This window comes from Semicossyphus pulcher, unplaced genomic scaffold (assembly GCF_022749685.1).
Source record: "Semicossyphus pulcher isolate SPU_LCO1_2020_fin unplaced genomic scaffold, fSemPul1.0.p SCAF_15, whole genome shotgun sequence".
Lineage (NCBI taxonomy): Eukaryota > Metazoa > Chordata > Actinopteri > Labriformes > Labridae > Semicossyphus > Semicossyphus pulcher.
Window position 1 is genome coordinate 16326384 of NW_027211659.1, and position 12874 is coordinate 16339257.

Sequence of the window (12874 nt, forward strand, 5' to 3'; positions counted from 1 at the left end):
ACTGAGAAATGTGAGGTATTTCAGTATGCCAAACTAGTCAAGGTATATATTCTTATTCCAAATATTAAAAATCAATTAGAATCCCATAGTGACTGCATTATGAAATCTCATTACAGAGCTTAGTGACAACAGAGTAACTCCGGTAGGACCAATAAGGAGCAGCAATGGACTCAAGACAATGAAATGCCTCCAGCAGTGTCTTCTTGTCATCTTGACGTCTCTCACACACAAACATTGAGCCTGTCTGCTCGTCAGTGTGTACCAGCGCTTTAATGGAATAAATTATCTTACGGGGCTGACAGCTTCAGACGTGTCTTTTGTATGTAACATGCTTTCTCCTGAATGACAAAATCATGTCACCATCTGACAGGCTGAGAAAAGAGAGATACCCACAAGATGCTGTGCTTATGGAATAAGACATTCACTCCGGATGCTAAAATGATAATGATTTTTTTTTGCAGGGAGACGCATGGTTTTCTTTTATGTCTATGTTTTCATAGAGGAAACGGGTCATTGTTTCTTTGCAGCGTTTTTAACATTGACTGAAGTATTCCAAACTTGTGACCGAGCCCTCTGCCCTGAATTTTGTCTTGTAAGGAAATTGGCTAGGATAAACCATTAATAGAATTCCACCGCACAATCAGATACCACATAGAAAAGAATACGGTTTGCACATTTGTTTACGATAAACACAGAAGCACACACATGCATCCATCCCTACCTTCCACCTGTGGAAAGCACCGGGTCCACAAGCCTGCTGAGAAATCATTTCCCGAGCAAGCGAGCGAGGCAATTCCGTCGCAGCGAGGAGGGGGAAAAAGGCTTTTTTTAATGGGGAAAAATGGGAGGCAAGGGAAGAGTTAGCAGTAGCAGCCAGGATAATTGATGGCAACTGTTTGGGTACAAGATTAAGATTCATTGGTAGGACCACACATGGGGGCTGGAAAGCGGCAGGCGCTGGAGGCATGAAGGATATGAGGCAACACCTTGACTGGCCTGCTGGCTTAATTGATAGAGTGTCGTCCCAGATGCATTGTAAAAAAAAAAAACCATCAGTGAGGATTTCACTGACTCCTAGAATGGAAGCTAGAATGGATCCAACACCTGGGCCTGGATTGAGAAAGACAGAAAGAGAGAAAAAGGGATTGAATTGAGGGGGAAAGTGGTGGAAGCCCTGAGGCAAGAGAGGCAGGTTTGCATGTGGAAGGGTGGCTGTTCCCATCGCCAGACTTGCTGAAAAAAAAAAAAAACGCTTATGAGGAAAGTATGAGTTACACTCTGCCGCTCTTCAACAACTGCCCTTGAGGAGCCTTTCAGCAGTTTGCTTACACACAACCGCCCTGGTGGAGCTGCTCCGCGGGAGGCAGTAGAATCTATAGATCCCGTTGTGAATGTGGGACTGTGTATGAATGAGAGGTATGGTGATATATGGAACCATTGACTAACTGGATACAGCCACTTATGTTTCCCAAATGTTGCAGATATAGATTGCAAAAAATGTAAACATTATTTTCTATCTCTTTGGCAGTATTGTACATGTTTACCCTCTGTAAATATCTGACCCATTGAACTGATTTGGATTCCAATTGATAATAATAAGAATAGGGGTCACAACTGATGTCAGATGAGAAGAGAAAAAGATTTTGAGTTCAGCACAAAGTCAACATCCACGGCTGGCTCCGGTTGTCATGGTTGTAACTCGATTGATTTGACATGATTTTCCTCGCTTTCCTTTGCCTTCATCTTAGCGTCCAATTTGTTTCTTTTTCTTTGGATTTTCACTTATTTTTGAAGTTGTATCTGTAGTCTTGTATCTTATATCTTTTCTTTGTTTGTTCAGCCATAGTAGATTACTGTTCACTCGCGACTCTTGCGGTGCCGAAAAACCAGCCGCTTAGCTCCGCCTACCCTGTCTGGCAGACCAACCACTGCTGGGTGATGGAAAACGCATCACTAACCGCTTGTGATTTTTGCTGCGAATGTCACCACGGACAGCCAGTCTGTAATAATACTGTATACTGCAAATGCAAAGGCTTTAATCAGTGGGCCATAGGCTCAATCACCATTGTGTTACATTTATTCCGACGAAAATCTTTGAGATTATTACTTTAAGCTGATAAGAACTTCAGTGATATTGTAATAATTGTGATATTTTTTATCTGTTTTTATTTAACCCTTATTTTAGCAGATAAGTCCCACTGAGATAAATGATCGCATTTTCATTAAAACATTATTAAACAGACTTGTCACAAAAGGGGAACATATACAATATATATGGGTTTGGCCAAACCAACTGAAACACAAGGGGGTAAACTAGTGTCCAAAACAGACACTAAGTGAAACTTAATACAAAGCTAAACTAAATAAACCCAAATCCCCCCATGCCATCAGAGCATTTGGTATCTTCCAATGAGCTGGCTCCAGCATAAGAGTGTTCACAGCCCTTGGACACACCTTTTGCTCCAACCAGGAAGTGTCGTCCCCCATCAGCCAGGTAACTCAAAGTCAAACCAAATGAAAGATTTTAAGAAATTGTGTTTTTTGGACAATCAACCTGCTACAATCAAAACTGCCAATCACCACTGCTGCCTTTGCTTTGGAGAGATCTATTTTTAACACCTCATTATAAGCATTTCAAACATAAACCAGCGTTCTTCTTTCATGTTTTTAAATGACCAGAAATAGGAGTCCGCACTTGTTCGATGTAGCCTGCGTGTGTGTTTAAGTGATCAGAACCTGAGGTCCAGTAAAGTTCATCTACATGTTGATAGAAACAGAATAGCCCCAGGCCATCCAACACTAGCACACACTCACACATTTAGGAAGTGAGCTGTTCATTTGACCCCATTGCTCAGCCTATCTGGCGTCTCTCTTTAGGAGACTATTGGGATATGAATCACCTCAGGGGTTTACTGTGTCTCCCATTAGCATATAAAGAGCATAAATTTAACTGCACCTAGTGTTAGCAGGAAGCTTCTGAGACTGCAGGAGAGCAAAGGCAGAGTCTCTCTGGGAAAACTCAAAAAGGGTCTGGGATTGGGAAGGGCTCTGCCTGCAGCTTGAGCAAAGTCAGGTGGTTTCGCACGGATATTTGTTAATCACACATTTTGTCTTGAATGCACATATGCAGGAGTGTATGCAAACTGTGCCTGTACACGCAAATGCACATTAAGTTAATGCTTGATGCTGTTTTAGAAAAGAAGAAATAACCCTGTGGAGCTGTTATGTTACGACTGAGGACCATTGCTCCAATGAGCTGTGAGGTTTTTTCCTCTTGCTGTCTGAGCTGTAAGAGCTCTTTAGATCGAGAAGTCGAAGTTAGAGATCAAGTCGGCATCTCAAACTTAATCATGGACCCTTCCTGGAATCATATGAAATGAAAACACTGTTGCCGTGAAATTTCAGGAGAGCAGAGAATGCAGGCGCCTGACAAGAGGGTCAACAAGTCCTCCGTGTTCAACGAGCTGAACCCGCTGTACACCTGCTCTTTGAGAGGCCATCAAAGTGGAGGTTAAAAAGACTTCTACCATCATCCATCCACTCGCACTAAAACCTAGCTCTGAAACCACACAGTGTTTGTGGGCGAACCTGAAAGCACCGTCCTCCTTTGGCTCCTTCGATCTTTGCTGGAGCTGGAGCCGATTCCTCCGCCTGAGGAAATCTCCGCCCACCACCTTGATAATGAGGGCTCTGGAGAAAATGATGAAGGTTCCTTTGGTGCTATTTAGTAGAGAAATACACTATACATTAGTTATGTTATTGTCAGCATATTATTTAAACTGGTTCAGTTTGCCTTGAAGTGGCTGACGCCTAACCTGTATAATGGTCGGATTTACAATCTGTTATTGTATTTTCAGAATCAGACATTAATCTAAAACTTCCTTTCAGCTAGCAGTTACAGACTGTAGAAAAGACTCACAGGCTCCAGACATTTATACTGGTCAGTGAGCGGCCTAAAAAGCTTTTCACTAGACCTTATGTCAGCTGTGCTTTCAGTCAAGAAGCAGCAGCCAGAGGATTCAGGGTAATGAGGTTTGTGTCAGTGTCAGCCAATCACTCCCCTGTGACATGGATGGATTTTTCTTGTCTGGAGACGAGTTAAAATTCTTCAGAGATCCAGAGAGCTGTGTGGTGAGAGAATAAATGGACAGTCTTCATACTTCCCCCCCAAAATAAATGATCTTAGAGACTCCATGGACCAACGAATAATTAAATAAGTTGTGTTCAGCTGACGAAATAAAGTCATAAAAAGTTAAATTTCTAGTTTCCTGAGTCTCATATTTTACAAATATTTAAAATATGCATGCTATGCTACAATACTGTATGTCACATGACTGTTAATGCACTCCCTTATTAGCAACAGTAACCATAAACAACAAACCAGTGGTGTAACATCACTGGCAGCCTGATTACTGTTCACATGCTTCCACTCACATCGTCCACTCCCTCCTTCTGTTTTCCTCCCAGCAACACACATTCTCATTTACAGCTACAGTATCACTGAGCTCCCTGTCACAGCAAACATATTACAGACACTGTAAGTGAATGAGAGGTTTAATAGCTTTATAGACGGGGAAAAGGCCATATGAAAGATGCATGTAATGCAGTTGAACACCAGGATGTAATTGAAGTTATTATATGTCTACACACTTCCCACAGGATGTTTATGCACATGTTGTATTTGTCACAGGCTAATAGTATGGTGTTGCTTTTCTTTTCCTTTTTATTGTTAGGTTTTCTCTGTGTAGACGGAGGCTCTGTTGCTGTATTAGTTTGATAGCAAGTTGTTGGGATAGCAGGAGTCTGTGATCATTAACCAGCTAATGCTAACTAACATCTTTTTCTTTTCCTTTGGTTGAGGAGGACCTACAGAAGCCCAAAAAAACCTCAGCAATAATTACATTTTAACATGTAATTGAATTGCCATGGCTAACAAGTTAGCTAACAATTGCAATGCTTCCAGAAGCTATGCACAAACATTAGCATTCATTTGGAGTTACCTTTCTAGCCACCAGGCAATATATACCAATCAGCCATAACATTATGGTTACGGTCACTGATAGTTGAAGTGAATAACATGGCAGTGTGATGCTTTGGGCAATGTTCTGCTGGGAAACCTTGGGGTTCTGCCATTCATGGAGTTGTTACGTCTACTACTGACATGTAAGACCAAGTACACCCCTTAATGGAAACTGTATACCCTAATGGCAGTGGCCTCTTTCTGCAGGATAATGCACCCTGTCACACTGCAAACATGGTCCAGGAATAGTTTGAGGAACAGGTTTCCAAGGTGATGACTTGGCCTCCATATTGCACAGATCTCAATCCACACGAGCATCTGTGGGATGTGCTGGCTAATCACATCTGATCCATGAAGGCCCCACCTCGTCCATGCCCCGAAGGATCAGGGTTGTTGTGGCGGTAAAAAGGGGGTGCTACACAATATTAGGCAGGTGGTCATAATGTTATGGCTGATTGGTGTATATAGCAACTTTATTTTTTAGCTCTATTGTGGCATCTGACAATTTCTAACAAGTAAAATCTAGATCTACCTTAAACCACTTTTAGCTTGTTTTGCCGGTCTCCCATTCAGTAGCGTACTGTTTACCAAAGATTGTTAGCTGAAAATGGCTGCCAGCTGCAGAAAATGAGACTGAACAACACACTCATCACACCCGGAGACCCCTTATTAGTCAGATTTGTAATTTATCAGATACATGCAATGCAACAGTTCTGAGGTACACACTCTAGTAGCTGCAGGCTACCCTCTGCAAACACTCCCCCACAGTGTTGGGCCTGTGTGCAGCAGTAACGACATGAATGCTAATTTATGGTCGACCATATGGAGACAGTGACAGCATCGTTGGTAGGCGACCAAAGCTCGTAGGGCAGCGAGAGGTTAGCGTTACTGGACTGTGCCGCCATCACGAACACTCATCTAGTTATTGTTTCTGATGCTTATTAAGCCGCTCGGCAGATGGACAATAATCTGGGCCATGATTGCCATCAGAAGCACTGGCTTGTAACTCATACTTAGCCAGCAGCGCTCGTGTGGGGGACGTTAGGGGACAAAGGACAACACTGACATCGAATGTGCCACTTTATATCCTGATGCAAAACGTCCAGTTTGAGTGCAACTTCCTACAAGGTCCTCCTGTTTATTCGAGGCACGTTAGCCGAGCTCAGCTATTGACAATGTTTACTTATGGAAGTGACATTTGCAACTTTATTTAATTCAGTCAGTTACTGGCTATTGGGATGACCTTTCGCTGGCTTCCCTGACAGGAGCCTATAAACCTCAGAGACTCGCCAGCTTTATAGGCATTCAATAATCGCACAAGGCACTATTGATGAAGTTGTTGTGTGCACCACCTATGAAATGAATTGGCCGAGGAGCAGAAACCACAGCCACGCAGTGCCTATGTAATCCTGATTAGGGTGTTTATGAAATGAGAATTGACTGAAATGCGGCTCAGGGGCCTTTCAGACTTATTGCAAACCACTTTTTTTACGTAAAGACCTAAAGTTTGCATTTTCTCTACAGCTCACTGTGGCACTGCGATTGTGTCAGAGACTGTGATGGATGTCTTGTCTGGTGCTTGTCTGTAAGAGACACATGGGGGCTGCGAGCCATTTAAAACCATCCACCGACCCATCCATCCCTCAAAGTTTTGCGGCTGATTTTCGGAAGAAGGATGGATGGATGTGGAAAAGAGAGAGGGTACCTTCTCATCTTCATAGGAAATGAAGAGAAGTCGTCTTTGGAAGCATTTTTTTTCATGGAAAATGTTTAAATGTTGTCATCATTTAAAAACTTATGGTAAACAAAGCTACTCATAATCGCGCCATCTATGTCAATGCATAACAGAGTAATACAACTAAAAACAAAGCTTAAATTTCCTTTAACCATATAAAATAAGATAGATATGCTTTCCCACCCATCTGCTCGTTATCTTCTCATTAACTACATATACTGGAAAACCCTGAAATATGATGATGCATTGCCTTAATCCATCACTTCTAAATGAAAATTCCCTGCAAACAAATTAAATCAATTTACTCAAACAGACAAATATACTATATATCAGGAAGGAAGGCATCGGATCACATTTGCATTTCAGCTCTAAACGAGCTGGGGAGTGAAATCCATCAAGCCGATAGATTGTCTTTAATAGAACAGCAGTAGGTTTAAACGATATGAAGATGCATGTGTTCATACAGTCCTAAGCAGAATGTTAAAGGGGCCATATCTTTTGAATGGATATTCTCATATTCTGCATGGGTTACACATTTTTGGGTGTTTATTGTTCAGTGTGAAAACTTCTGTGTTTTTCCAGAATGACATGTTTAAAAAGGTCGCCTCTGAAATGGGCCGTTCATAGCAGCTGCAGGTTTTTACATAGAACCTTGCTTTCGCTGAAAATCGACCAATCGTCAGTCACCGTCGTTCACCTCAGGCTGCCTTCTTGCACTAGCTTGTAGTCCAGTCGCTGTCAAGATTTCAACTTACCATTCCGATACCTCCTAGCGATTCTGGCTTTAAAACCAGCCACCGACCCATCTATCCCTCAGAAAGTTTTGTGACTGATCTTTGGAAGAAGGATAGATGGATGTGGAAAAGAGAGAAGGTACCTTCTCATCTTCATAGGAAATGAAGAGAAGTCGTCTATGGAACCATGTTTTTACTGGAAAAAAAAATGCAAATGTGCCTTATATTTTCATGTTTTGAATGTCATCATTAAAAAGTCAATGATAAACAAAGCTACTCATAATCTTGCCATCTATCTTGTAGTCAAGCCGTTGTCAAGATTTAATCGTACCATTCCGATACCTCCTGGTGATTCTGGCTCGTACATATAAGGCCGAATAACCGTTCCTAGAGCAGCCATGTTTTCTACAACTTTGGAGTGACAGTGCAGTGCGGCTGCACACGTGTGGGAGGGGCTACGCGGTCACTCCAAATACTGTCAGCCAATCGTGGCTAAGGTCTAACCTTTGAATGGCAAAACGGCTTGTTCGTTTCAGGAGGAAGGAAAAGAAATTACATTAAAATATGTATACATTTTAAAACAAAACAAACTAAAATATGTCCCCTTTAAAATATGTCCCCTTTAAATGACTCATTGTCTTAAGGCGTGTCGTTCTGGTAAGGCAAAGGCCCCAATACTAAGAGCAGAAACTGTGCTTTATACAACCTTAATGCAATATCCAGTCTCAGGTGTAACATAATAAGCGTAGAGACTATAGAGTGAGAGGAGTAAATACATCCTGAGGCCATTTCTTTACAGCCTGTCCATGTTCTTTCACACACGTGCAAGTCATATCTCCAGTAGGGTCGCCGAGCTTTGCAGTAAATCCGCAACAGTTCACACGTCCTCTATGCACGCTCATCGCAGCACAGATGGTTTTGTCTTGGTTCACTTGGCAGTTAGCACCACCTCACACTCATGCAGAGCTATAAGATTCAGAGTGTTTTATTAGAAATCACACATGAAAGAAAATAACATATAGACTTCACTTACAGCTCCTGACAGTTTCGAAAACCAGCAGGCTTACTGCAGGCATGCTTGAGGAAGCAAATGGGTATAGAATAGTAAATTTCATCAGACATCACATGCCACAATGCCCCTTCCCTCTGATCTGTGCGCCCTGCCCCAAGGGTGCAATAACAGTTTATTACACCTATCTTCACTTTATGACCCCCCCAACCCTGCGCCGCGCTCCCCTCAAGCCCACGCTAACTGTTATTGAAAACACCCAGGTCTGCCATATATCATTCCTGAGCAGCACGCTATGCTATGCAACCTAGCTAATCACCAGCAGCTCGTAAGGGTATTGTCCAGGCCACAGTGGAATAGTTCCACTTATCTAATATCTGCTTAGATGTGGAAGTGTTAAAACACAATCCCATCTGTCTTTACAGCCTGCGTTGCCTTGAGGCTAAATCCTCTTCTTCCCCATATGTATCTGTGGAGTAATGATGGCGAGTAAAAAGAAAATAGAATTGAAAGATTTTGCCAGCGAGTGCCTGTGTGGAGATAAAGGGTAAATGAGTTTGGCCTTGTTTATTGCTAGCCGAGAGGGTAGGATGCAAACGCTCAGGTTGGATTCAGGGGAATATATGGTATAAAAAGAAGGTATAGCCTATAGTAGGCTCTTGGATTTAAATGCAACGCCCCAGTAAAGATCTTTGAGGATGGAGGTGTTCAGAGAGAGAGAGGTAACAGCTCATGGGTGACAGTGTGACAAGACAGGGAAGGACCTGTCAGCCCTCAGTCACACTGATGGCTCCTCTGTCATCAAGAGGGTGCAGGTGGGAGAAACGGCACCGCCATGGCTGTACAAATGACACTAAATGATAACGCTTCAAAGGGACCAATGTCCGTGTCCATATCTTTACAAAGGCTGCCATTCAGCACCTTTACCAAAGACGCTTGGATAAAAACAATCAGGGCGTGTGAATGTGGCCTGCGTCTCTGTCAAATCCAGAAGAAGACACAAGTACCCACTGCAGGAGTTGTTGGGTTCTGATCGATCATTAGTTGTTTAATAGCGGCCTAATTCCACTGTTTGAGACCAAGCAGCAACCTCCAGGGTCGAGAAATGAAGCCAATGCATGAGTGCCAAAACCTGCAGTTCCGTGACTTGCCAACTTTACACAATGGGAGTGGGGATTGCTGTTTTCCAAGCAGAGAAGACAAGAGGCCGTATTCATGAGAAGGACGTTTTAAGTTAGCTAGTTTGTGTTATTCATGCACCGCTTTCTCACCGGAGACCTGGTTGAGCGAGGAGCGAGTACACCACATTCTCCTAGCCTCTTTAGGCTTACAAATACACAACTCCTGTCAGGTATCACCACAAAAAGAGTCATTCTGTGGGACGATGTTTGGTTAACAACACAATAACTAGCAGCTAATGAATTAGCCATGGGTACAGACTGTATAGTTATGATAACATGGCGCTTGCGCTCCTCTTCAGCGCCACCTTCTCCTCCAAATATGGCAACTTCCTGCTCCAGAAATCCAACATGGCGGCAGCCAGTTTGTCGACCTTAAGGCTTCAAAAATGTAGTTGACAAACCAACGTGTGAGGCCATGGTGGCTACATATATACAGTCTGTGCTCAGACAAGTTTTTTTTCTCAATCTGTGTCTATGTGTGAGTACATGTGTGTGTGTTTTATGCTAGAGTGGGCAGCAACAGCTGATTGGGCAGATGGTCCGTGTCGTCATGTAGGGGGGGCAAAGTGTGTGATGGGCAGAAATGGGCCTGGTTAATTACTTGTCAAGTGAGCAGCCCAGCTAGCCACTAAAGAGCCTTCCTGTGCTGCGTGTGCCCCGAGGGATGATGTGAGGTGGGGTGCGGGTGCAGCAGGGTCCACTGACTTCCTAGTCTTACATGACCGGGCCAGCTGGGCAGGTCCGTGGGCTCATGTTTACACTACAGTCTATCTGAATGATTTTTGCTCCACAAGTCTGGCAGACATATTTCAAATCTGTATTCTTATTCTATAGTAGCTGGCGGTTAATTTGGAATAGTTTGGAATGCAGTGTTTTGGTCGATGTTCAAGCTGTTTTCTCAGTCAAAGGAGTTGGAAAACAAAGTGAGACCTTATCCGTTTGAAGGAACCCTGTTATATCTAATCTCCCGTCTCTTCTTTCCCCAGTATGTGCCGGTACAGAGAACAAGCTGAGCACGCTGTCGGACCTGGAGCAGCAGTACCGCACCCTGAGGAAGTACTACGAGAGCTGTGAAGTCGTAATGGGCAACCTCGAGATCACAAGTATCGACCGCAGTCGGGACCTCACCTTCCTTCGGGTAAGGATACAGAACACTGGCTGTAACGTGTTTAGGCCCTTATTGCCCGAAGTTCTCCAACTAACTGGAGGTGGTTTGATGTGCCTGATTTATTTAAAACAAACTTGAGTTACACAATGTGATTTCAACATCAAAACTAAAGCGGATTTAACCCACGTTTATTATCGTAGATTGTGGTAATTACAATATTTTCCACAATGTCTCTAATTTCTCGTAGATTAGACGAATCATCCGAACATCCTAGATTTGAAACTTTTGTACAAGTCTGAGTAAAAAGTTCAGATTCAGAACTATTCATCACTCTTTTCTCAGTTGACCTTCTTGGCCAGAGATTGCCCTGTGCTCCAACCAATCAGCCCCCAGATTAACGGCTACATATCCAACGATAAGAAGCGAGAATACGTCTTCTAATCAGGCGTAATCAGGCTTACTGTCCTCTCAGAGAATCTAACTGATTGTGCGCTCGCACCGTTGTGGTCTGAGACATGGAATAATCAAATCCGAGTAACGCGATCTGGTTAATCTCCCTTTTGATTAAGCCTGACTCACAGACAGAGTCTCCTACCTCTTTGAAGTGATATTAATGAGCAGTTTTTAGAAATCATCTTATCCCTGAACCTGATCTGATTCAGGACGTTGCAGAGGTGCAGGTGCTGAGCGAGGTGACTTTGCTAGTTCCATCTTATTATGATGGAAACACGCACACACACACAGACGAAGTGTCACATTAAGACACCCTTAGGGGACTGAGTAGCTATAATGTGGTAAGGAGAGGTCAGAGACGGGAGTAGTAAGTGTAGTGGAATTTGCAGAAGAGGGAAAAAATGCCTTTATTTTATTTTTTTGGTGAAATCAGCTGTTACTGTTGACCCTTGTTGGCCTTCCACTTCTCCAGAACATCACCCTAGACCATTTCGTCTGCACTCTGCACTTACAGCGCCATCCAACTCCAATTGATTCGAGTCTATCTGGGGGGGGGGGGGGGGCTCCCCTGGTGTTGTGCTAAAGTGCTGACTGCATTAACAGCCCGGGATTGCTGTGCGAGTGAAGCCAGCTACGGAGGCTGTGCAGAGAAAGCCAAACAAAGCAAACTGTGTGTTGTTGTTTTTTTTCCTATTTTACTCCTTACTGCGACGATTTCAAGCTAATATGAGAGAAAATGATTTGTTTACATCAGGTAAAAGAAATGAGGTTGGGTATTTAGTTTGTATGGAGCACAATGGATCGACATTGATCAAAGCAGCGAAATACAACAGAGTCATTAAGTGTTCTACATTGTGCCGAGCAATTCTGACAACACCCCCTGGGATGCGAAACAAAAACCAAGATGATATTAAGAAAGAGGGAGCAATGGATGCTAATGTGCAACCATTAGACCCCTGCAGGGGTAATAGGCCCCAATGACTCACATGCAAAAACTTTAACAAAGTCACATCTGTACCAGCTAATATCACACAAAGGCTGTAGAGGTTACAGATGCTTCTGACTACTCCTGCTTCTACACTACACCACCTCTCATTTAAGACAAGGCTCCCTGTGGCGCCGACTTGCCAGGTTCCCTCCACCTTTCCGTGCTCGGCAATTAACATGGGTTAATTGAAGATGCTAATTAGGAACACAGGGTGCCAAACAGCAAGGGAGCAGAGGGCAAGGTGCAGCGTGTATTTTTAGGGGGTGTTATTATTATTATGATAAAGCACATTAATAACATGCTTCCCCAGGGAGGGAGAAACTTCACCTTGAGAAAGAGAAGAAAGGAAGGAGGGGAGAAAAAAAACTATTGTGCAGCAGTTTACCATAGCACCTGTCTCTGGGAGGTGATTGAAACTGATGCCTGTGCATTGGCTCCTTCTTTTTCAAGATAGCCAAAAGATTGATGGCTGCCTCCCAAAGCCCCTCAAACAGCTTTAGCAGTAAATAGAGTCCATCTTCCAAACTGCCTCCACGACAGATGAATCAACGCTCGCGCTGTGATTAATAACTGCGTTTGTACTGCACTGAGGATTTCTCCCCCACCCTCATACATGCGCGTTCCCACCAACAGCTCCTAAACCGCA

At 43.4% G+C, this 12874-nt stretch overlaps 1 protein-coding gene across 2 annotated transcripts in view; it reads left to right on the forward strand.

Annotated features, from left to right (window-relative positions):
- Positions 1-12874, forward strand: part of LOC138592323 (receptor tyrosine-protein kinase erbB-4-like) — a 345482-nt gene that overhangs the window by 146470 nt on the left and 186138 nt on the right. For both annotated transcript variants that reach the window (XM_069663079.1, XM_069663080.1), the window contains exon 2: positions 10666-10817. In XM_069663079.1, coding sequence (XP_069519180.1) covers positions 10666-10817 — 152 coding nt within the window. The remainder of the gene's footprint in view (positions 1-10665; positions 10818-12874) is intronic.